This window comes from Mixophyes fleayi, chromosome 10, assembly GCF_038048845.1.
Source record: "Mixophyes fleayi isolate aMixFle1 chromosome 10, aMixFle1.hap1, whole genome shotgun sequence".
In the NCBI taxonomy this organism is placed as follows: domain Eukaryota; kingdom Metazoa; phylum Chordata; class Amphibia; order Anura; family Limnodynastidae; genus Mixophyes; species Mixophyes fleayi.
In genome coordinates this window covers 5826733-5850805 of record NC_134411.1, presented here as the reverse complement: position 1 = coordinate 5850805, position 24073 = coordinate 5826733, and the positions used below count along the sequence as shown (strand labels likewise).

The 24073-nt window shown below is 42.4% G+C and overlaps 1 protein-coding gene across 1 annotated transcript in view; it reads right to left on the bottom strand.

The window, feature by feature from the left end:
• LOC142103355 (solute carrier family 22 member 6-B-like) overlaps positions 1-13599 on the bottom strand; it is a 33973-nt gene extending 20374 nt beyond the window's left edge. The window contains exons 1-2 of the mRNA XM_075187417.1: positions 13225-13599; positions 8719-8822 (exon numbers count right to left, since the gene is read on the bottom strand). Of these exons, the coding sequence (XP_075043518.1) occupies positions 8719-8822; positions 13225-13599 (479 nt within the window). The remainder of the gene's footprint in view (positions 1-8718; positions 8823-13224) is intronic.
• Positions 13600-24073: the final 10474 nt, after the last annotated feature.

Below are 24073 nucleotides of genomic sequence, written 5' to 3'. Positions count from 1 at the left end.
CACGTAAATGCTGATATATGCCGTATTTTGTGTAAAATCGTACTGCGCAACAGCAACATCCAATTAATTTTTGACAGTTACTATTAGAGATGCTCACTGACCCCCGTGTTTTGGTTTTGTTTTTGGATCTGGATTACCTTTGTGTTTTGGTTTTGGTTTTGCAAAACCGCCCTTGCGTGTTTTGGTTTTGGTTTTGTTTGGTTTTGCTATTTTGATTAAAAATCAATGTTTTTGGGCATAAAATAACCTAATTTAGTGATCCACCTGTTTCTTGGATAAGTGAGGTAATTCTAAAGCTAATAAATTAGGAAGAAAACAGTTTAATCCCTGGTAGGCCGTCCTTAATTCTCCACACAAACCTGGTTGTCTTCCTCTTCATCTTTGCCTATTGGCAATGCAGCCATCGTGTTTGGGTGTATATTACACCCTCCACTTGTAGTTGAATAGAAAAAAAGCAGCCTGCATAGACTGTGGAATTAGAAAGTAAAAATAAATGAACCAAGGTAGTTTGGTATCTGTCTGCATCAAACCCCCTCTCCACTAGGAGTAAAATAGAAAACTATTCAGCCGTTATAGAGTCTAGAATATAAATAGAAATTGAGAAAGGCAATTTGGTATCTGTCTGCATCATAATCATCAACATCATCATTAGTGCCCTCATCGCCTTCACAAATCTCCCCCTCATCCTCTTCTAATTACAAAGTGGCATCCTCAATTGGTGTATCACCGGCTACACTCGGGCTGTTCAGGCACACATCAGCAGAACTGCTGAAAGGAACCTTCTTTATGGGTACACTGTCACTAACAGAATGCTCACGATTAGACATACCACTGGTGGATGGACTCTCCCCAGGGATTGGTGTCATTTCTGATTCAGAGCATACATTATCCTCTAATGCCTTACTGTTTTCTTGCAGCTCGGCTTTCACGCGAAACAGTACTTGTGCACCACTTTTAGACTCCAAATTACTTGGTCTTGCTTTGTCACGAGTGTCCGTACAAGAAAAAGGCTCAGTAACATTTTTTGATCTGCCACTAAAAGAAAGAAAGGCCAAGGCCTCATTCTTTCTTTGCCACTGCGTGTGTAGAATGGCATTTTGATAATGTTTTTTCATCGGCAGTTAACTTTTCCTCAGTTACACTTCTTTTGCGCTTCAACACGGTAAAAAAAATTTGTGTGTGTGTTTTTTTGACCGATTTCAAAAGACTGTAGTTTGACATCGCCTTTGCCAGATGACGTACTGGGAACACTACTATCAGGACTGGTGACAGAACCTGGTTGCTGATTCTGCTCATATGTGGACTGCTTAGAATGCATTATGAGCCCAACGCACTTGTTTTAGATACTGCTGACAAATATGACATTTGACAGCCAGAAATATTAATGCAAAAGAATGGAGGACACCCTAAAAGCACTTGGGAGTGCTAAATATTATATTTTAAGTCTGCTGACAAATAGGACTTTTGACAGCCAGAAATATTAATGCAAAAGAATGGAGGACACCCTAAAAGCACCTGGGAGTGCTAAATATTATATTTTAAGTCTGCTGACAAATAGGACATTTGACAGCCAGAAATATTAATGCAAAAGAATGGGGGACACCCCAAAAGCAGTTGGGAGTGCTAAATATTATATTTTAAGTCTGCTGGCAAATAGGACTTTTGACAGCCAGAAATATTAATGCAAAAGAATGGGGGACGCCCTGAAAGCACTTGGGAGTGCTAAATATTATATTTTAAGTCTGCTGACAAATAGGACTTTTGAAAGCCAGAAATATTAATGCAAAAGAATGGAGGACACCCCAAAGCACTTGTAGTGCCAAATATTGAAAAAAAAAAAAGACTCCTCTATCCTCCTCTCTTCTCTATCAATTGTTATCAGAATTGTAATCAGAATTATAATCAGAATTGTATTCTCTGTCCCTGCTCTAATCAGCCTGTGACTACACCCTGCTCTCTCCCTCTGTCAAATGGCGATGGATTGCTGTGGAGGCAGATATTTATAATTTTCAAATATCGCGAGAACTGAGCCCCGAGATCCGACGACGTCACGATGACGTTCGGCCTCGATTTGGATTCCGAGCGGGCGGGAGAGTACTGAGCCTGCTCGGCTCGGTACTCGGATAGGCAAAGTTCGGGTGGGTTCGGTTCTCGGGGAACCGAGCCTGCCCATCTCTAGTTACTACAGTCTACAATTCCATTGGCAGAACAGGGAGGGGACTTGTCATATGCACTATGCACGTAGTTAATGTACGATAAAGGCGTGCCAAGCTTGAGTGCACGTAGCAGCGTCCGATTTCAAGCTGTGGGCATCTCTAAGGTACGTGATTTTCATTTGTACCGCTTGCACCAGCTACAAGTCTGGTGTAAGTGCCGAGTGATAGTGATGACGGTCACGTATGCAAGTTAGAACATGTGTTTGCAATCAGCATCAACTATAAAAATGCATTTTATGTACAGTAGACATTAAGAACACCCTAATAAATTTATTTTATGGAAGAATAAAACAGGAAAAAAACTTTTTTATTTTTCATTGTTTTGACATTAATGACTATGGGCCTGATTCATTAAGGAACTTAGGCAAGAAATTTCTTACTTACGTCTCCTGTCCAAAACCATGTTAAAATGCAAGGGGTGAAAATTAGTTTTCTATTTTGCACATAATTAAATACTGGCTGTTTTTTCATGTAGCATGCAAATACTTGCTAGCTTATTTGTACACTGAAATTTTAAGTTGATATTTATGGGCTACATGAAAACAACAGACACTATTTAACTTATGTACAAAATAGAAAACTAATTTTCACCCCATGGTTTTGTTCAGGAGACTTAAGTAAGAAATTTCTTGCCTAAGTACCTTAATGAATCAGGCCCTATATTATTAACAGGTGACATGTATTGAATAGGTTTTATTTCTGTTTCTTTTGTGATTTCATATTCTACATATATGTATTGGATATCTCCTGCAGTGTATTGTCTGTTAGAGCAGAGTGGACCTGGACCTGTATTCATCAACAGACATATCTTTACCTCTGCTCCTTGTTGAGTATTGACGTGCGTATGCTTGATGTACGTGCAGCCTTTGAAGAATAAAGACACTGGTTGGAAGGTGCTACTCACACCATCACCGTGTTAACTGACCATAAAAATCTTCTCTACAGTACGCCAAAAAACTCAGTTCCAGACAAACACGATGGCCCTTAGTTTTCAGCCGATTTAATTTTATCGTTGCTATCGGAGCTGGTTCAGGAATACTAAAGCTGACACCCTGTCTCGCAGCTTCCTTCCTCAACATCATTTAACTTCCAAATCATTGCCCATTATCTCAACATATTCCATTTTTACTAGTCTAGCTCAAGATCATGGGTCTCAACATAGGCAACTACAGAATCAAGCTCCACCTGAAACTCCTGCTAATCAATTGTATATTTCGGATCAACTCAAAAATGCAGTCCTGTCTGAACTCCATGCTTGAAGGATATCAGGGCACCCAAAGACTGTAAATTCTGTCCCGTTCTGTTTGGTGGCTCTCTGTGACTTTTGATGTCAAAGAATTTGTTCACTCATGCGAGAAATAAATCTTCCAGAAGCATCCCTTCTGGTCAGTTGATGCCTCAACATATTCCTGACAGACCTTGGCCTCAAAGGACTTTATTGTGGAATTACCATGTGCCACTGGTCACAATACTATTTGGGTGATGGTAGATTGCTTAGCAAGATGGCCCACTTTATCACTCTTGTCAAGCTACTGAGTTCCTGAGCACTGGCCTCTTTATTTGTCTAAAATATATTCCGACACCATGGGTTGCCTGCTGACATTGTCTCCGACAAAGGGTCCCAGTTTTCATACAGTTTTGAAGATCTTTTAGCGCCAGGCTTGGTATCAAAGTCAGTCTATCCTCTGTTTACCATCTGCAATCTAATAGTCAGATGGAGAGAGTCAATCAGTCTCTGGAACAGTTTCTCTGATGTTATGTCTCCAAATTCCATAATAACTATGCAGAATTGCTAACGGGCGGAATTTTCATATAACAATGCTTGTCATTATTTACATGCTGAAAGACTAAACAAATAATTCTTCAAACAATTCCTGAACAAACCAGGATATAGGATTATAGGATACAGGGTTAAGGAACCCTCCTCAAGGAGTGAGGGGTACTGTTAAGAGTCGCCAAGCTAGTCCAAGGGTCCAAATCTTACCTAAGCTGCAGCAGCGGCTCATACTTCTGTAGCGGCTGCTGCCTAGGCAGTCAGGGTGCAGCTACCCCCCCTCTAGGTCCTAGCTGTTTCCTAGGCAGTTGGGATGCTTCTGCAGTCTCCCACCTCGGCTATTGACAGGCAGCCAATGCGCGCGTTTGAGATTGAAATCACATGACTGCAGTCTCCTGTAATGTTCTGGGGGTGTGGCCTCCTCCCCCTTCTGATTGGCCCTCCATAGTTTGAAAGGTGCTCATTGAAAACCGATCTCTTTTTTAGAGGTGTCCTTATCCCCAATAACACTATTCACACTAATGCACCCTCACAACTGTCCCCATCTCCTCTCTGAGCCACATTTGCTCCTCTTGTTTCAGCTGTGCCCTCTTCCACTTAGAATGCAAGGTCTCTAATAAGCAAAGTCCATCATATCGTTTGTTTTCATATCTGCGTTTATTTTGTCTACCTTGTATGTCCGTTTTATGTATGTACTGTCTTCACTACTGTGCGGTGCTGCGGAGCACTGTGGTGCCTTACAAATCTATGATAATAATAATAAGGCAGAGAGGGCTTAACCTGATGATGAAAATGACCTTGATGCAGCGTTTGAGTGGCAGCTTAAATTGGCTGAATTAGGAGTTTCCTGAGGTAATATTGGCAGTTGAAAGAGGAGAAGCTGTAGAGAGAATAATGGAACTAGCTGGAACAAGGAAAAGAGTTGCTTTTTCCTGTCGAGATCCTGAAAGTGGAAATTCTCATGGAAGGACTGGTTGTGGATCCAATTCCAGTAGACATGTTATGCCTTCTGCTGCCTACGGCATATTATTTGCCTTGGCCCAAGGGAAACACTGAAGTGCCCCTGGATTACCATTTGGGAGGCTAGGCCCATTTTGATTGCCCCTTTCACACCTTGTAGAAGGGGGTGGGAGGATTGTATGGAGCAAGAATACAAATGTATATCACTTGCTTTTCAACAAATGGTAACATCCATCAAGTACGAACAAATTTTTTTTGGACTCGACAGGGGTCGGGTGTAATGTACACTTGGGGGTAAATGTATGAATCTCCGGATTCTTCATCTCTGGCGTGTTCAGCCTCTTCAGCGCTTAAATTTAAAGCGGCGCTGCATTGTAAAGGGAAACTTCCCTTTACAATGCAGCGCCGCTTTAAATTTAAGCGCTGAAGAGGCTGAACACGCCGGAGATGAAGAATCCGGAGATTCATATATTTACCCCTTGATCTGCTCCATGCTGGATACAGCACAGACTGTGTTAGATCGTGTTACAGAAGAAAACTGCAGTTTACATTATCCTCTTGGGCAGCATCCCCCAGAGTAACACAAAAGGAGGAGGTTGCTTTTTTGGAGACCAGCCAGTAAGAGCAGAGGAGGTGCTGGAGGAGCCAGTGTCCTAGGTAGGCCGGGTGACTACACACATCAGTAAGGACTCCTGCTGCAGACACTACTGCTGAGTGCTGCAACAGTCAAGAGGGAGGGAGAAGGATAGCATCTGAGGTATTCTATGATTGAACCTGTCATTAATGTTGTTGACCTATTCTGTGCAGGAACATTGATCCAATGCCCCCTAGCACATTCATATTCAATGTCTGCACGGAGCCCCAACTTTGTGCACCTCATCAAACAATTGCTTAGCAAGGCCTTGTTAGGGGGAAGCAGCAATGTTTGACTGTGTGCAGCGTATGTCTTTTGAATTACTGCTTGGGAAATATATTGTATTTAAATTTGTTATTGTTATTTCCCTGTCAAACAATCCTCATGCCCATTCATATACCATCCCTTTTCCACTTAGACCCTAAGTTTATATCATATAATAAATATGCCTTTTTTTGGGCTGTTGTTTTTCCTTTTAAAAAATAAGTTGGAATCTTCTTTCCTGCCATAGTGTAAGTGAAAATATCAATTAAATAATGTTAATAGACGGACGCAAGTTCATTTAATATAGCCACATCTCTAGTGAATTAAGTGGTATTATCTGGAGGGGTCAATACACAATCAGTCAATCAGATTCAGATAGTGCTACAGATAGTTATTAACGTCATTGCGAATAGATGCACCAGCACCCACAAGAGATAAGCCTCCTAAAAGGCGTATTTGCAGATTTGTCCATGGTTCCGTGTGTCGCAGTTATGTGAACACACTTTTAATGTATTTGCCCAGTTCTCAAGGCATAAGGAAACATTTGACATTTGTATGCAAAAGTCTACATATAGATGTGCATTTGTGGTGCTCACGCACAATATGGAAATGTGCATAATTTTTTCAAAAAACAGATATACATGCAACTCTAAATAAGCCTCTATTAGAGTTGTTATGGGCAAAGGACAAACCAGACAGGGTTCCCAGGGTTCTACAGCTGAAACTAGCGAATCAAGAGCTACATAGACATTGTGATAAGCACATATGAAGGTTAAAAAATAAATGGACACAAACAGGTAGTCATTGTAGTGTACAGTCATTAAATCTTATATGCAAGGGTTAACAGAATAAGTGAATTGGGGACATGTATTGTAAAGAGGGAGGGCGGCATGTGTTTTGAAGAGAGGGGACATGTATTGTGAAGAATGGGGAATGTATTGTGAAGAGGAATGAATGTATTGTGCAGAGGGAGCGGACCTTGAATAATTGTGAAGAGGGGTCGTGCATTGTGAAGAGGGAGGGGGGCATGTATTGTGAAGAGGGAGGGGAGCATTTATGGTGACGAGGGAGGGGCATGTACAGTGAAGAGGGAGGGGGGCATTTACGGAGAAGAGAGAGGGAGGCAATTACAGTGAAGAGACAGGGAGACATGTACGGTGAATAGAGAGGGAGGCATGTATGGTGCAGATTGAGTGGGGCATGTATTGTCACGAGGGAAGGGGGCATGTATTGTAACAAGGAGGGTGCTGCCAGATTAATTTGTACTGGGCCCCACAGTTTCTGATGGCAGCCCTGCTAACAATTACATGTATTGTGCAGAGGGAGGGGACCTTGAATTGTGAAGAGGGGTTGTGCATTGTGAAGAGGGAGGGGGGCATGTATTGTGAAGAGGGAGATGAGCATTTATGGTGACGAGGGAGGGGCATGTACAGTGAAGAGGAAGAGGGGCATGTACAGTGAAGAGGGAGGGGGGCATTTACAGAGAAGAGAGAGGGAGGCAATTACAGTGAAGAAGCAGTGAGACATGTACGGTGAATAGGGAGGGAGGCATGTATGGTGCAGATTGAGTCAGGGCTGTCTCTTCCATAGGGCACGATGGGCAGGTGCTCGGGGTCCCTGCCGCCCAGGGGGCCCGTCAGAGGCAGCTAAAAAAAAAAAAAGTTCCTGAAAAAAAGAAGAAGAAAATACTTACCTTGCTCTCAGCTGGCGATCCAGCTCCCTCCCTGGTCTCCTCCTCCGTGCGGTGCTCGCAGTTCATGTCGGGCGTGACATCATCACGCCCACCCGACATCCATTGCGGAGCGCAGCACGGAGGAGGAGAAGAGGGAGGGAGCCGGATCGGCAGCTGAGAGCAAGGTAGGTATTTTCTTCTTCTTTTTTTCAGGAACTTTTTTTTTAGCTGCCTCTGACGGGCCCCCTGGGCTGCAGGGCCCATATATATATATAATCTTTTTTTTTTATATATATATATATATAGGGGCCCCCGGTGCACTGCTTTGCCCGGGGGCCCCAAATGTTGTTAAGAGGGCCCTGGATTGAGTGGGGCATGTATTGTCAAGAGGGAAGGGGGCATGTATTGTAAGGAGGGTGCTGCCAGATTAATTTGTATTGGGCCCCACAGTTTCTGATGGCAGCCCTGCTAACAATTACAGCTAAATGAAGAGATGTACGATTTCCATACACGGCAGTAAGCATACAGCAAATAATTTGTACAAGGTAGATGAACATGAGATATAGGGTAGAGTAGACCTTGTCCAAGAGAGATTACATTTCAAGAGAGAGCGGTAATGAGAGACAGTAGGAGCAAAAGGACATGAGTGGATGTGGTGGACGGAGGAAGAAGAGGGAATAGACATGAGTGTAAAGGAGGGAATAGGGTAAGCAAGCATGAAGAGGTGAATTTTGAGGAAGTTTTTGAAGGACCTCCTACAAGTGACATAGTCATATAGGAATTGCATGATAACATGATCCTCTTATTGTACAGCTCCACGTTATATGATGATCTCTTATAAATAAAGGAAATGATAATCATGATTTGAGAGTCATAAATTGATCATGTCATATAAAAATAGAGATTCCCCATGTATACAGAGATAAAGTATCTCTTCTGAAGTAGAAGAGACACTGACAATGCAGGACATGCTTCTCTGACCTCCCGCCTCCCCCCTCCGTCCCCGGCCCTTTGCAATAATATTTATTTCTACCTGACATTAAAATTACATTTTTTGTTATCATTTTTATGTCAGCAGAAAATGATCCAAACTTACAGATACATTTTTGAAGCTATAGATGTGCAGTTGTACATAGGCATGTGGTAAACAAAAACTATTGATACAGTAAAACCTTAGTTCGATTTCGCAAAATCTTACTTGTCTGATAGACCCCCAAACACAATGGACCCAACCAGCACACCTGCCATGTAAATGGACTGAGCCAGCTGTCTCATTTTGCGATGACTGCAGACCAGATCCCACTGCAAGAAAGTATGGAGGGATAAGAGGAGACTTTGGAACAACTAAATAGATCAGGAGAATGAGACATGGAACAATGGGCCTGATTTATTAAGGAAAGTTAACCAAAAGTAAGCAAGTAAGGCAAAACCATGTTCCATTGGAGGGGGAAGTAAATTTAAAATCATTTGTACCCCTTGCATTGCAACATGGTTTTGTCCAGAAAACTTGAGTAAGAAAACTTACTCAATTTTTTGCTTAACTTTCCTTAACGAATCAGGGCCAAAATGAATACAAGCTGTTATTTTTGTAAAATAGTAGAATCTATTCAATGGTTTTAGATTGTTGCTTTACTCATTTGTGTCTCATTCGTGTGTTAAATAAGGCATGTGATTAAGATGACATCAAGACAGTGTTTATTTTCTGTGTAACATTTGTACATTTTAATGGCACTCTATTGCTTTTAAAAGTGCTTTCCTACAAAAAAAATGCATCTGCATGGTGAAAAATGTGTTTCCTTGAATGTATAAGCTGACGTCTCGTTACTTGTACCTTCTGTGAAGTGGAAAGAAGCAGACCAAATTTTGCATGCAGGAGGAGGTGCTCTGTGTCCAATCACTGTTCTGGAAACGATCCACAAAAATACACAATATTCATCCCCTAGGGATCATTTAAATATCTTGTTCCACAAAACAACATCTAATGTATACATTTGGGTGCAATAGAAGGCTCATTGCTCCACCTAGTTTGAATCTAGAAAGAAATACCTGATCCCCAAGATGCTCTGGTCAGAAGAACTAACTCTTGCACTCCCACAGTCACACACACACACACACACACACACACACACACATACATCGTCCAATACTTCACCACCAGGTGTAGCAATTGGTCTAATCGATTTAGGATCTAACGGTGATAGCAGAGTTTTGGGCTATGGGACTGTTTATTTCTGTGAATGCTTCATTGGATTGCTGAAGACACTGCCAAGACTGTTTATCCCCTAGTTGCCTACTCTCCCGAAATGTCCCTGAGACTCCCGAATTTCTAGGAGACCTCCCGGACTCCCGGGAGAGCAGGGCAACCTCTTGCATTCTACCCACTTCATTAGTGAAGTGGATGGGATCGGGGCTTACAGTAGTGATTCACAGGGTCCTGGGGGCATGGTCACATGGAATGCATCATTGTGGCCCCACCCCTTGCTGCAGTAGGCTGAAAATGGTGATGGATAGCTGAGGAGCGGGGGCTAATGACGCGACCCACATGGTGACGCCACCCAGGAATCGGCAGGGAGATCTCCGCTCCAAGAGGGAGTTGGCAACTATGGTTTATCCATCCTGACAAGTAAATAAACATCAAAGCGCATCAGAAAAACCTGTGTGAGGAGCCATCTGTATGCACTCTTTCACAAGTGGTGTCATCATGGGATGTGCAAAAGACAGCAAGATCATTGCTGTCCCCCAATCCAACAAATCCACGGTGGTGAGTTATGCAAAACCTCCTGACTACAATGTATGTTTCCTGCATACAAAAGGTGTTGCAATTTCTGAACTCAAAAGCAAATGCATAAAGTTTTTTTTCATTGCTTGCAAGTACTGCAAAAACCTGCTTATTTCAAATGTTTGTTTGCAAATGTGTAAAACTATTTACTACAAAATCTTTGCTGCAAATGTGTGGAGTTTATAGGGGATTCAAACCTTAAACACAAAGCAGGTTTATGAAATTCATTGGTTGATCGTTGTTTGTTGTGAACTACAAGTGACATACAGCCTTTCCCACAAACAAGTCTGTTTAATTCATGCTTAGAGAAGCAAAGTTTAATTTCCCTTCACACCAAAATAGCAATATGGAGGAACTCTTGAGGGCTCCGGTGAATGAGACCACTAGGCAGCAGGAACAGCAGGAGGCATTACTAGCTGTAGCTGCTACACAACAAACACAGCAGGCTCAACTGCTACAGGTTGCAGATGCCCAGATAGAGAATACCAAGTTCTTGCATAAAGAGCTAGCACAAGTGAGGCAGAAGCATGATGTGTCTGAGGTGCCTGTCTTACAGAAAATGACCGCCTCAGACAATGTCTTTGAGAAAGTCGCCATGAGAATAAAATGGTCGCCAGGAACCATATTTGAGCGGTGAAGCTCAGCATGCTTACGTTGATTTATCTGATGAGGCTTCTGTCTATCAGGGAGTAAAGGCTGAAATCCTGACCCGGATAGGTGTCAATGGAGCAGATAGAGCTCAGCGCTACCATGACTGGCGTTGTATTCCAGGAAAATTGGTTCGCTCGCAGATGGCTGATCTCTCTAAAATGATAAAGAGTTGGTTGCGCCAAATACCAATAAACCTCGCAGTATGGTGGAGATACTAACAATTGACCATTGTGTCCGTGGGCTGGAAAGGAGCTTACAGAGATAGGTGCTACAAGCGGATCCACAGTCTTATGAGGAACTTGCTATGGTGATAGACCATTACTCAGCACTGCAACACATGTCAGAGGCTCCAGAGGAGAATCCACAGCTATTGCTCAACCACGGCTGGTGGAGACAGTAAGAAAAGTTTCTCCACCTGTTTGTTTTGAATGTAATGAACCTTGGCACATCCATGCTGAATGTCCAAAGCAACAGGAACCAATGGACTGTACTATGGCTCGGCGGAGGTCAGCCTTTCCTAGTTGCTGCACTGTGTCTCCCTCCATGGGGAGTCCTTCAGCATTCTAAGTGACTATCCTGGTGAATAAGCATGCGGTTTCGTCCCAGGTGGATTCAGAAAGCAAGTTAACATTAGTCTCCAGTTCTTTGGTTCCAAAAGTGGTTCTGCAAGGTGATGTGCATTCATGGAGCTACTGCGGATTACAAAACAGACTCTTCTTCCAATTACCCTAAAAGGCCAAATGGCTGAGGTAGTAGCAACTATAACCCCAAAACTACCATACCCTCTTATCCTGGGGCGAGACTTTTCCATGTTCCAGGAGGTTCTTAATGACTGAACCCGGCTGGACATATCGGCTACTGACAGACCTGCTGAAAGTCCAATCTAAAAGGAACCTGTCCAACTCTCACTTGGCCTGGGAAAAGAGACAACAGAACTGTTGCCTATGGTTGCTGAATACAGGTCCATGACCGCTAATTGTCCCAAGTCTCACCCAAGGAAACAAAAGGGGAAATTGAGCCAATCCTTTACCAGTGACACTCTCATAGAGACTTTGGGGTCAGCAGAGGAAGTTGAGAACTGGTTCCTAGTTCCAAGACTAATTTCATTGCAGGACTTTGCTAGGGATCAACATAATGATGCTAACCTAGAAACTGCATTTAGTTCTGTGGTTAAAGTTAATGATCTGGTTAAAGCTACCAGGCCAGCAGAATGTGTATCGTACTTCTTTATTAAAGGTGATTTGTTGTATAGGGTGGGGGTTGTTCAGAGAAGGAAAATTGAACAGCTGTTAATACCGCAGGTACATGTGCCTTTAATATTGTAAACTGCGCACACATATGTTTGTGGGGGTCATTTAGGAGTGGATTAGACTTGGGACCTAAACTTAAAACTGCAGATGCCCACATCCATAAAAATGCACCTCCCTCAGTATTGACTTCACTGGGGTTGATGAAGCCAAAGTGATGGCTGTGCGACAAAAAGGGCAGTTTTGCGCTCCCCGCGGAGTCCACTTCAGGTAGCTGGACGACGGTAAGGGGAGGGGTATGTGGCAATTGGAACACTTTGACACTTTCTAATAGAGGAAATAGTGATGGTTTCCATGGAAAACCACAGCCTACAGGTGCAGAGAGGGTTAAATACACACACACACACACACACACACACACACACACACACACACACACACACACCAGGAGACAAAGTGGAGCACCTGGTATCATCAGTTAAAGAGTCAGCCAGAGCAATGCCTTACAGGAAGCTTAAAAAGTTGGGTTTGATCTGTGTGTAGGAGACTTTTGCCAAAAAGTGACCAGTTAGGGATCTAACTGTGATAGCCAGAGTGTAGGGCTAAGGGACTGTTTATTTCAGTGAATGTTTCGATTGACTGCTGAAGACACTGCCAAGACTGTTTATCCATCCTGACAAGTAAATAAACATCAAAGTGCTTCAGAAAAACCTGTGTCAGAAGCCATCTGTATGCACGCTTTTCACAATATGTTGTTAACTCTGGTGAGTAATTGATATAACAAAGGCTCAGGCAAAATCGTTAATAAGGAAAACAACATGTCAGTTTTCGGGAATACTTACAAAAACAAATTTGCAGATTAGATGTCTCTGTTTATGCAGTAAAGTATGCGGTATTACATTAAGTTAAAAGCTATTAAGCACTTTCAGATTAGTAAATAACACTGATTATGAGTAAAAGATAGCGGGAGTTAGATAAAGGCAGACGGAACAAGAGATAGAGAATAATACATTTCAAATATTCACACCTGATTTATAATAGTTGAAGAAAACTCGCTGTCATCGTAGATCCAGCCATCTGCACACGTCTCTGTATCTATGTCACTAGTGTTGCTTGTAGAATTATCATTGAGTAAATTAAATTGGGGGTCTGTATACCTCAAGCAGCTAGAGGGATTTCCATTAGACCCCGCTGGAATAAAGGCATGTAACCAAATCCCTGTAAAATTGCCATCCTCCCTTGATTCGTTGAGTCTACAACGATGTTTCGGAATAGCTGCTGTGAAGTTCTGCATAAGATTGTGGCTTGCTAACATTAACACCGGCATGGACAGCAGGACGACATGTATGATCTGATAACGTCCCATGCCCCCTATTCTCTCCAGGATCTCCTGAAATGCCATGTTGCTGCTCACAGTCTCCACACACTAGGAACATGTAACGTTTGTTGCAGAGATCATACTTATCATTAAACCAACAGTAGACTTTTTGCTGTCGATTGTCACTCAGACACTGTGTATGCTGTGGTCTTATATAAGAGTAGAGTTTATTAGGATTTGGAGGCGTGAAAACCCATCAGCTAATCGGATTGTGTTAAACTTTTACTGGTATATTGTAGCATTAACTTGTTGAAAGAAAAAAGTGCACTGTTTAAGGAGATATATAGGGCAAGTTCCAGTACAAAGCTTAAAGAAAACCTATTGACTTGCATAATATGTTTCACCCACTTCAGGTGAAACATTCTCAAATGAGATAATAAAGATATAAAGCTTTGCAGAAGAAGCTCTCCTGTGTTAATGCATATGAATATGCAAACATTGCATAATGTAGCCTAGATAGTGGCACTGCATTTCTAAGAGGGGCTTCACTGAAAGGTTGGCTGTACCAAAACATACTTCTCATTATTTGTTCCAGATATGTTTTAATTTTTAGTCATTTTTATAATAGTCAGAGAAATTTGACTTAAAAGAGTAGTTAATTCCCCTGAGAATGAGTCCTACATGTCTTATAGGGCCACTAAATCTAAAATGCAGGTTATATAGAAATGAGGTACAAATAAAGTTTATAAATGTGCTACTCTTACGCAGGAGAATAGAGTTTTGGGAATGCTATTTGTATAGCAGACATTTGTGTCATTTCTTTTTCCACTGGATTTTTAACATATAACGGTATTTTGTGCTGACATAGAACATTCACCTAAGGACAGACTGATTCACCCTTGCCATGGCAGGGGTGCAGGACAGGATGTTCTGGTCATCATTGGGATAATTTGAACACTGGATATTAAATGTAAATACAATGTAAAACATGTCATTAATATTTACTTATATTTTGTATGTTATCAATAGTTATTGTGTTTTATGTATTACGCAAGTTGTTTTTGTCCTTTAAAGTAGTTGTCCTACAAGTGCAAATTATAATTTTAAAGGAGGGTCACAAAAAAATGGTTTCTATTATATGTGTTTAACTAAAACATAAAGGAAATAATTCATAATAGTGTTTATTCTGGATAAACTATCCTATCACTGTTAATTATTCAATCAGGTAAGACAGCCAAAAGATAATAAATCCATGGTGTTCATAATTACTTTTTTTCTCTTCATGATTGTGTTCACTTTCCTAATAGCCCCATTAGGAGGGCAGGGATACAATAGTCACATTTGCTTTTTATATTTCCTGGTAATATTTATCAATCTCACTAAAATAGCACTTTAGATAAACTCTGTGCCTTACCTGCCATATAATCATCTTCTTACAACTATAAAACAGTTAAAGCAGATTGTAAAGGGAGTGGAAAAGTACAAGTGGATCACACCAATGACAAGGTTGTTTTGAAGATCTACTGAAATAATCAGTAGAGTCAATATATCAGTTAAGTTGCTAGACCCAGAGAGATCAACTGCCATTGCTATCTTCTTCCTTTGGTGATCTATGCAGCCTATTTGGTGACAGAAAGTCCTGCAACAACATCCACAAAAATGGGGAACAAGTGTCCTAGCTCCAGCAGCAAACATCAGAGCCGTAACTTAGAATGCTAGCACCTGGGACAAGAAAGACAAATGCCGCCCCCCTAGCCCTCAATTTTAACCAAATTAACCTAAAATATTCCGAAATTGCGGCCCCCTTCTGCATTGCGCCCTGGGCGGTCAGCCCTAGTTATGGCCCTGGCAAGCATGATACCAAAGAAAAATACCAGGCATACAGCACATCCGAGCTAGTAAATAACTAAATGAGTGCACATGTGGCGCAAATGTGAAAGTCTCATAAAGACCAAGAAGTGGAAGAAGGTTCAGTTAAGCTAAATAGGGATGGAAAGCGATGCTTGCCAGAGACGGATTAATTTAAGATTTATACAGTGGTTGGTTTATCTTTCATGTTTCTGCTTTCCACACTCTCCCTCATTCCAACTGTGCCACCCCACTGGTAGCTACACAGAAATGCCAGTTGTTAATGGTTGCTTTAATATTTGTGGCTGATAATGATTCTGCCTTACACACACTTTTCTCACCACCAGCTACAATTGTTATTTGCTACTTTATGTATCAAATGTTCTTTACACCTCTTAAATTGTAATGTCATTTGGGCAGGGCCATTACATTCTTATGTTTCATGTCATTGTATTTAATTTGTTTGTGTTATGATCTCCTTCAATGTATAGCAGTGCATAATATGTCAATACCTTATAAATAAAGCATAATAATAACAATTTATAATGAACACATACATATTAGGGGGTAAATGTATCGTCCTCCGATTTTTTCAACTCGCCGGAAATTGGCGACTTTGCATTGAAAATTTAAAGCGGCGATGGCTTGTAAAGGCAAACTTGTCTTTACAAGCCATCGCCGCTTTAAATTTTCAATGCAAAGTCGCCGATTTCCGGCGAGTTGAAAAAATCGGAGGACGATACATTTACCCCCAGGTTTGACTTCACAAGTATATTAAATTTCTAACATCGTATTTTACATGTCCAAAATATGATAGTGGGATCCACTTATCTTTAAGTAGCATCAATGAATATACTGGTTCTCCACTTTGTCAGGAGCTAGGAATGGGAGCCAGGGGGGAGAGTTTAGGGAAAAATAGCATCCCAAGTGCACATTGAAAAGTATATCGCCCAGGAGCAGTGGCTAGAGGAGATGTGGGGGAGTGAGGGTCCCCAGCTTATAAGCCCTATTTTGGTGCCAGAAAGCACCCGCCATTGAGGAGAAGGAGAGAGTTGTCCATAGATCTCAGTGGAATACACCTGGGGGAGGAGGTGAGTGGTGCAGAGAGGAAAGCCTGATTACTGAAGGGGAAGCAGCACCAGTTAAAGTGGCAGGGCTTTGTTATTGGGAAAGAAGAGCAAGAGTCCACTCATGAGGAATCTGTCTATACCTGCCGTCATTGATAGGAAAGGAGCCTGTAGTATCAGTCCAAACAAAAGGGCTTAGAGTTCCAAGAGGAAAAGAGGTGTCCAGGTGGTGGGGTGGTCATCCTTCTTTCCCCGAATTTTACCTTTTTTGCCATCTCCCTGAGCACTCCCTTTTATTCTCCTCCTTTGAGGGCCACCGCATACATCTTCATGTCTCTGTTATCTACCGCCCTTGTGGTCCCAATTCCCCAGCGCCCATCAAACTTCTTGCCCTTTCTTCCTCCTTTGGCCTTTTATAATGAACCTCCTACCCCACCCAACGCCTTGGTCACTCCCTTGGTATTGTCTTCTCCCATCAATGTGATCTTTCTGACTTTTCCAACTCTCCCTTCCCACTCTCTGACCACCATCTCTTCTCCTTCTCCTCATCTCTTGTACCCTTCCTCACACCCAAATCTACCCTTTTTTCAGATGCAATCTTGATGGTGGTGATCCTGCTATTTTTGCCTCTTCGCTTGAAACTCTGCTCACCCCTCATCCAGCATGGCCTGCCCCAACCAATCAGCCTCCCACTACAACCACACCCTCACCATCACTCTTAACTCTGCTGCCCCTGCCCCTTCTGTACACTTTCGCCGCTCTATACCTCAACCTTGGCACTCCAAATCTATCAGGTTCTTTCAAAAATGCACATGTATACCCGAACGCCACTCAAGGAAATCTCATTCTTTGCAGATTTCATTCATTTGAAGTTCATCCACTCATCTTACTGTTCTGCCCTCGCTAAACAATCCTTCTTCAAGTCTCTCATCTCTTCACAGTTCTCCAATCCCTGCCACCTATTTTCCATACACTCCTTTGTCCCCCCTCCCAAACTCCCTTACTGCCACCAACTTTATATCCTTTTTCACTTCCAAAATTGAGAAAATCTCCTCCTCTCACTCTTCTGCCACCCCTACCATTCCCCACTTCTCTCCCTCTAGGCATCACCTCTTGTCCTCTTTCTGCCCCACTAATAGTGACAAAGTCCATTCTCTTATATTATTCTCTCCACCCTCAACCTGCCCCCTGGATCTCATCTCATTTTGCCTTCTTTGCTCCCTCTCCCCTACTGCCTGCTCACCTCTTCAATCTGCCATCTCAACTGGAATATTCCCCTCATCCTTTAAACATGCTCTTGTCTCACCCATTTTTAAAAAACCCAAACTTGACCCAACCTCATACTCAAACCACTGCCCCATTTCTCTTCTCCCTTTTGCCTCCAAAATACTTGAGCAGCTTGCCAACAACTGTCTCAGCAGTCTGACAACTCCCTCCTTGATCCTCTTCCACCCCCTAGTAAAATAGAAAAGATGAACATAAGACCTTCTCTAAAATAAATATGCCACCATAGAAATTTATATAACACAGTTTTAGGGAAAGTCTTACAATAATTGATGTCTCATGTTTATCGTGGATTGTTAAAATGGTAAAATATAAATATAGTCCATATACTGTGATGGATCACAGTCCACCAGTACGCACCAAAAAAAAGCTAATAGTATTATTGTGCATTTACATGTATTGTAGGGTTTGGGCATGGTACAGAGAAAAACCATGTGTCAATTTGGGTGAAGGCACTGTTCTGAATAAGAGAGGTGAGAGTAAATCCTACACCCATATCATTAACATCAATTCCCAGAGGAGCCTGGAAAAGGGGTGTTACACATGCAAGATCATAATTAATGTGAGTACAAAACAATCTGATATAGTTTAAAGTGATTGATTGCTGAATTTCTATGAATATGTTTTATGATTTAAAATATCCATATAGTATTTTAAAATGAAAAGCCCTCTTTCTATTCAAACTAATCCCCACATTAAGTTATTTGCCCTCAAGCCGCACCATTAAATAAATAGTCCATTCACCCCACCATAAATTAATAAGCACTACCATGAACACCTCCCAATTAAATAGTCCTCACCATCAAATAAACTGACCCCACCATCACCCCACCAATAGATTAAAATCGAATTAACTATCCCTTACCGTTAAGTTAATGCTCCACACACCCCTACATTAGCTGATAATTACCTATCAAAGGACTGGCCAGCGCCTGTATTGTAATCCAGGCGGCGATTCCAGCCATTGCCGCTTTAAAACCGGCAATCTCCCTGTGACCATTGTAACTGACATCATTTCTTCATGGAGACATTGTACAAAGTTGCATTTTCCTCCTGCCAGCAATTAAGTGTGGGGGGAATGTTGGATGTCAATTATATGGCAAGTCTGTATTTACTGATTGTTAGCCTTACAGTATTCACATTTTTTATGTTGTTGAAACCTTTGTCGGGATTGTGAAAGCCGAATTAATTACTACCACCGGGTAAGGAACAGGAATAACCGTCAACAAGCCAAAACGCTGAGACGGGTAGCGGGCTGGGATGAACAAGAAACAAACCAAGGGTCAAGATGGGCAAGCAAGCAGAGAAGATCCATGAACAGGCAGGTGGTCGCCAACAGGTAATCAAACGGCAAATATATAACAAAGGAACAGGTAACAAGGTTCAATGGCATAAGGGGCAGGGAGGCAATGCCCTACCTAAGTAGACAGGGCCAATCAGATTGCTCCATCAGGAGCTAGCCCCTCTGCAACGACAGGTGATTTCAGTCATGAGCCTAGCAGTCGGGACAGAAGGCCCAACAGGAAAATACATCTGGCTGCTTTGCAACATCTGGGACAAATTCCAGTGTGAGTCTTCATGGGGAAGCTTAGCAACAGTGGGAATAGAGGGTATTCAGAGTGAGCCATTGCGAGTAGATCAACAGCTCACACCATAAAAAAATGATATAACTTGTTAGACTAAAAGGATCACTTGTGTCAGGATTTCCCAGGTATGACCACGGAGAGAGTGTAAGTGGTTATAATGACTTTATTAAGACACACAGATGACAAGGTAACTTGATTGCAGTTCAGTATACAGATGAGAAACAACAGGTAGCTTCAGCATACAGCGTGGAACTACAAGTAAAATTGTTGTTGATGTGGAAGTCCAGTACACAGATAACAGCAATAGTAGATTCAGCAAGCAGTGTAGACAGAAGCTGAGCACAGGGAATGCTCACAGGAGTGACCTGATGATCTGGCCCAGACTGTTTGAAGCAGGCTGGTTTAAATAGGCCTCATGCAGCTGAAACCACTCCCAGTGATCAAGGAAAATAATCAAAGTAGCACAGTGGCCCCTTTGGTGGGCAGTGGTACTACAAGTAGAATGCATAACAAATTCAATAGAGTCACTGCAGACAGCAGCTGCAGAATGCAAATCGTGACAGTACCCCCTCCTTAAAGGGTGGATTCCAGATGCACAAATACTAGAGATGGTCTGAAAAGTCAGAGTCATAGTCCAGAATTGGGCATGTAGTTGAGAAGGCCAGGACGGGAAGGGTATAGAAACCACACCACAGGGGAGTTGAGATCCAGGAGAATCTTTCTTCTTCTTTTTCTTTACTTTCTTTTTATGGTTTTTAGAAGGTTGCTGGAAATGGAGCGAAGAAACGATAATCTCAAGGTTGGAGTAGCCGGTGATAGAACATGTGGCATAGATGAAGCACTGGGAGTGGGATTGGCAAGTGCTGGTGTAAATTCTTTGATCACGGCCTCAGTAAAAAGTTGTAAATCAGACAGGATGGGATCTTGGCTTTCCATTAAGGGTTCTACCCATTCCAGAGCTTCCCCTGTAAAGTTGGCCAACATGTAAAACACTTGCTTTCGTTGAGTATCAAGGAGGTCAGATACAGAGGAAAAATAGGATATACAAAAGTTAAGAGCCTGAAATTGCTGAATATCCCCATTGAAGGTAGGTGGTTGGAAGACTTGAACAGAGGATGAATTCGAATTAGCATGAGACTCGGCCAGCTCGGGTTGAACATACATCCCTGGGGAATCGGGCAGGACACCTTTGGCAGAAGACAACCCGGACTGGGCAGATGACTTGAGCCCGGATTGGGTGGCAGAGTTGACAGGGACAGCACTGTGAGAAGCCTCAGGTTAGACAGCACTGTGAGAAGCCTCAGGGTAGACAGCACTGTGAGAAGCCTCAGGGTAGACAGCACTGTGAGAAGCCTCAGGGTAGACAGCACTGTGAGAAGCCTCAGGGTAGACAGCACTGTGAGAAGCCTCAGGGTAGACAGCACTGTGAGAAGCCTCAGGGTAGACAGCACTGTGAGAAGCCTCAGGGTAGACAGCACTGTGAGAAGCCTCAGGGTAGACAGCACTGTGAGAAGCCTCAGGGTAGACAGCACTGTGAGAAGCCTCAGGGTAAACAGCACCAAGTGGCAACTCGGGCTGAACCTCATAGAGTGGCAACTCGGGCTGAACCGCATAGAGTGGCAACTCGGGCTGAACCGCATAGAGTGGCAACTCGGAGAAGACTGTAAGGGCAGCGCCCCCTCTGGAGAAGACTGTAAGGGCAGCGCCCCCTCTGGAGAAGACTAAGGGCAGCGCCCCCTCTGGAGGAGTCTTTAAGGGCAGCGCCCCCTCTGGAGGAGTCTTTAAGGGCAGCGCCCCCTCTGGAGGAGTCTTTAAGGGCAGCGCCCCCTCTGGAGCAGACTTTAAGGGCAGCGCCCCCTCTGGAGCAGACTTTAAGGGCAGCGCCCCCTCTGGGGCAAACATTAAGGGCAGCGCCCCCTCTGGGGCAAACATTAAAGGCAGCGCCCCCTCTGGGGCAAACTTTAAAGGCAGCGCCCCCTCTGGGGCAAACATTAAGGGCAGCGCCCCCTCTGGGTTGAACTGGGGAACCCGGGTTCTCATGGAAGCAGACAGCGTGTCTGGAATGGAGACAGAAGCTTGTAACTCAGAGCTGGAGATAGAGGTTGAAGATGGTCGGAGTCTACGGAGCGGGTAATCCTGTAAAAAATGTACATCACTGGCACAGTAAAGACACAGTTTGTAGGTCCTTCTGTGCCATCGCTCCTCTTCGGTCAGGTGAGGGCGTGGAGCACCTGAAAACCTGGAATTTGTTACAGGAATATTGGAAGGTACTGCTTGCAGAGAGTCAAAGGCAGACAAACTTGGTAATCAAATGTTAGCAGCACAGTTAGACTCCTTAGAGCAGGATGTATTAGGGGTGGAAACTGGAAGTTGCTTAAGCACTTGGTTCAGCAAAGAAGATACTTGCGCTATTTGAGTGCCAAGTTGAAGAATGTCCACTTGGAGCAACTGGAACAGGGAATTTTCGGAGGAAATAGCAGCCATGGTCTTAATGTTGAATACGGAGTAGGTCACTTCCCTGGAAATCCTTTTCAAAAGAGATGAAAGCCGTGCAGCAGCAGGCTTGGTATTATGGCCAGATCATACTGTCAGGATTTCCCAAGTATGACCACGGAGCGAGTGTAAGTCATTATAATGATTTTATTAAGACACACAGATGACAAGGTAACTTGATTGCAGTTCAGTATACAGATGAGAAACAACAGGTAGCTTCAGCATACAGCGTGGAACTACAAGTACAATGGTTGTTGATGTGGAAGTCCAGTACACAGATAACAGCAGTAGTAGATTTCAGCAAGCAGCGTGGAACTAGAAGTACCAGGTATAATGGTTGTTGATGTGGAAGTCCAGTACACAGATAACAGCAATAGTAGATTCAGCAAGCAGTGTAGACAGAAGCTGAGCACAGGGAATGCTCACAGGAGTGACCTGATGATCTGGCCCAGACTGTTTGAAGCAGGCTGGTTTAAATAGGCCTCATGCAGCTGAAACCACTCCCAGTGATCAAGGAAAATAATCAAAGTAGCACAGTGGCCCCTTTGGTGGGCAGTGGTACTACAAGTAGAATGCATAACAAATCCAATAGAGTCACTGCAGACAGCAGCTGCAGAATGCAAATCGTGACAACTTGGTTAGTGAAGGTCTGTCTAAAGTTTTACTTTCCTCAGCACAGAAATCAAGGAATTATTTTATTAGAATTTTTTTTTCTGAATGTCCCCGTTTATCTTGTAAGAAACTTTGTCAGAAGTCGGAAAGGGGGCGGGGCCTAAATCACCCCACCCTAACATCTCCCCCGGGAACAAACATTTTCTAGATCCGCCCCTGCATGTGTAGCGGGGTGTGTGTGTGTGTGTGTGTGTGTGTCTGTGGAAAAAACTATTTTCTCAGAAACGGCTCATCCGAATGACCTGAAATTTGGTATACTGACATGAGTATCATGCACGGGTTAACTTGTGTATATATATATATATATATATATATATATATATATATATATATATATATATAATGCTGCTTTAAAGCTTAATTGTAGCAGGATAGAACTTGTAATGATATTCTAAGCATTGCAAGAACTTATGAGCTTTTGACAGCTTTTTGAGAGATTTTTAAAATTATATTTAGACAGACAGGTGGACTTGTAGTGGTTAATAATTTGTGACACACATCACACAAGCTCAAATGAGCCCTGTTTGTGACACTTGACTGAATTTTCTCTGCTTATTTGTGAAACTTTGGGGTAGATTTGCTAAGAATCATGTTTGGAGACAGGGTTGAACCCACCACACATCATTGATGGTTTAGTGCTCCAAACCGCTGTATTTACTATAGGGTGGTTTGAGGCTGGGATGTTAAATGACTGGCTATGAGTGGCAGGTTGAAAACAGCTAAACTTCCAGCGATTTGGTCAAAACCGTCAGAAAAAAAGACAGGTTTTTTTTTTATGTCTGATTGGTTTCATAGCTCAAACATTCTATTTGAGCTTTCTTGCCATTTAGAACATAAGAGGAGGCATCATTGACTTATGAATTATGGGCTCAATCGATATTTATTTATTAAGGGGCAAAATTCATTTATAATTAACTTTTGGGGGCAAACTTTATTTCTTTATTATACTAAGGGGCAATATTTTTGTATTATTATATTATTGGGTCACTATGTAGTGCCACATGTGTGCATCATATAATTATAGCCCCTATTGGTAATCAAATAGTATCGCCCATTTAATATAATTATATATTCATTTTTCCCCATAATATGATACAATAATAGTGCCCCTTAGTATAATGGAAAATAAATTTTGATCCCATAAGTTAATTACAAATTAATGTTGCACCTTAATCAATAATCACCATAATTTATGTCAATGGTGCTTCCCTTTATGTTTGAATGGCAAGATAGCTCAAACATCAAGCAGTTTTAGAAAATTTGTCTCTCACAACCTCCTCTTTTGTTTTGGCTGTTTTTCCGGCAATTTTCCTGGCGGTCTGTCAAACAGCAGTTTAGTAAATCTGTTTGTATTTTGAATTTGATCACATTAAAAGTTGGGATGGTGATTTGTAAACTAGTGGCTATTTATACTGTCGATTTCAGCCTTTCAACTGGCGGTTTGGCCTTTATTAAATCCAGAAAACTGGCAAACCGCTCTTTAGATAACCTAGCCCTTGAAGTTTTGGTGTATAGTTTGAAGATGTGTTTAAAGTAATTAAACAACTGTTCACTTTGAGTGTAAGGGTCTACTGCATGTCTGATCTTTTTATAAGTCCTACACAACTT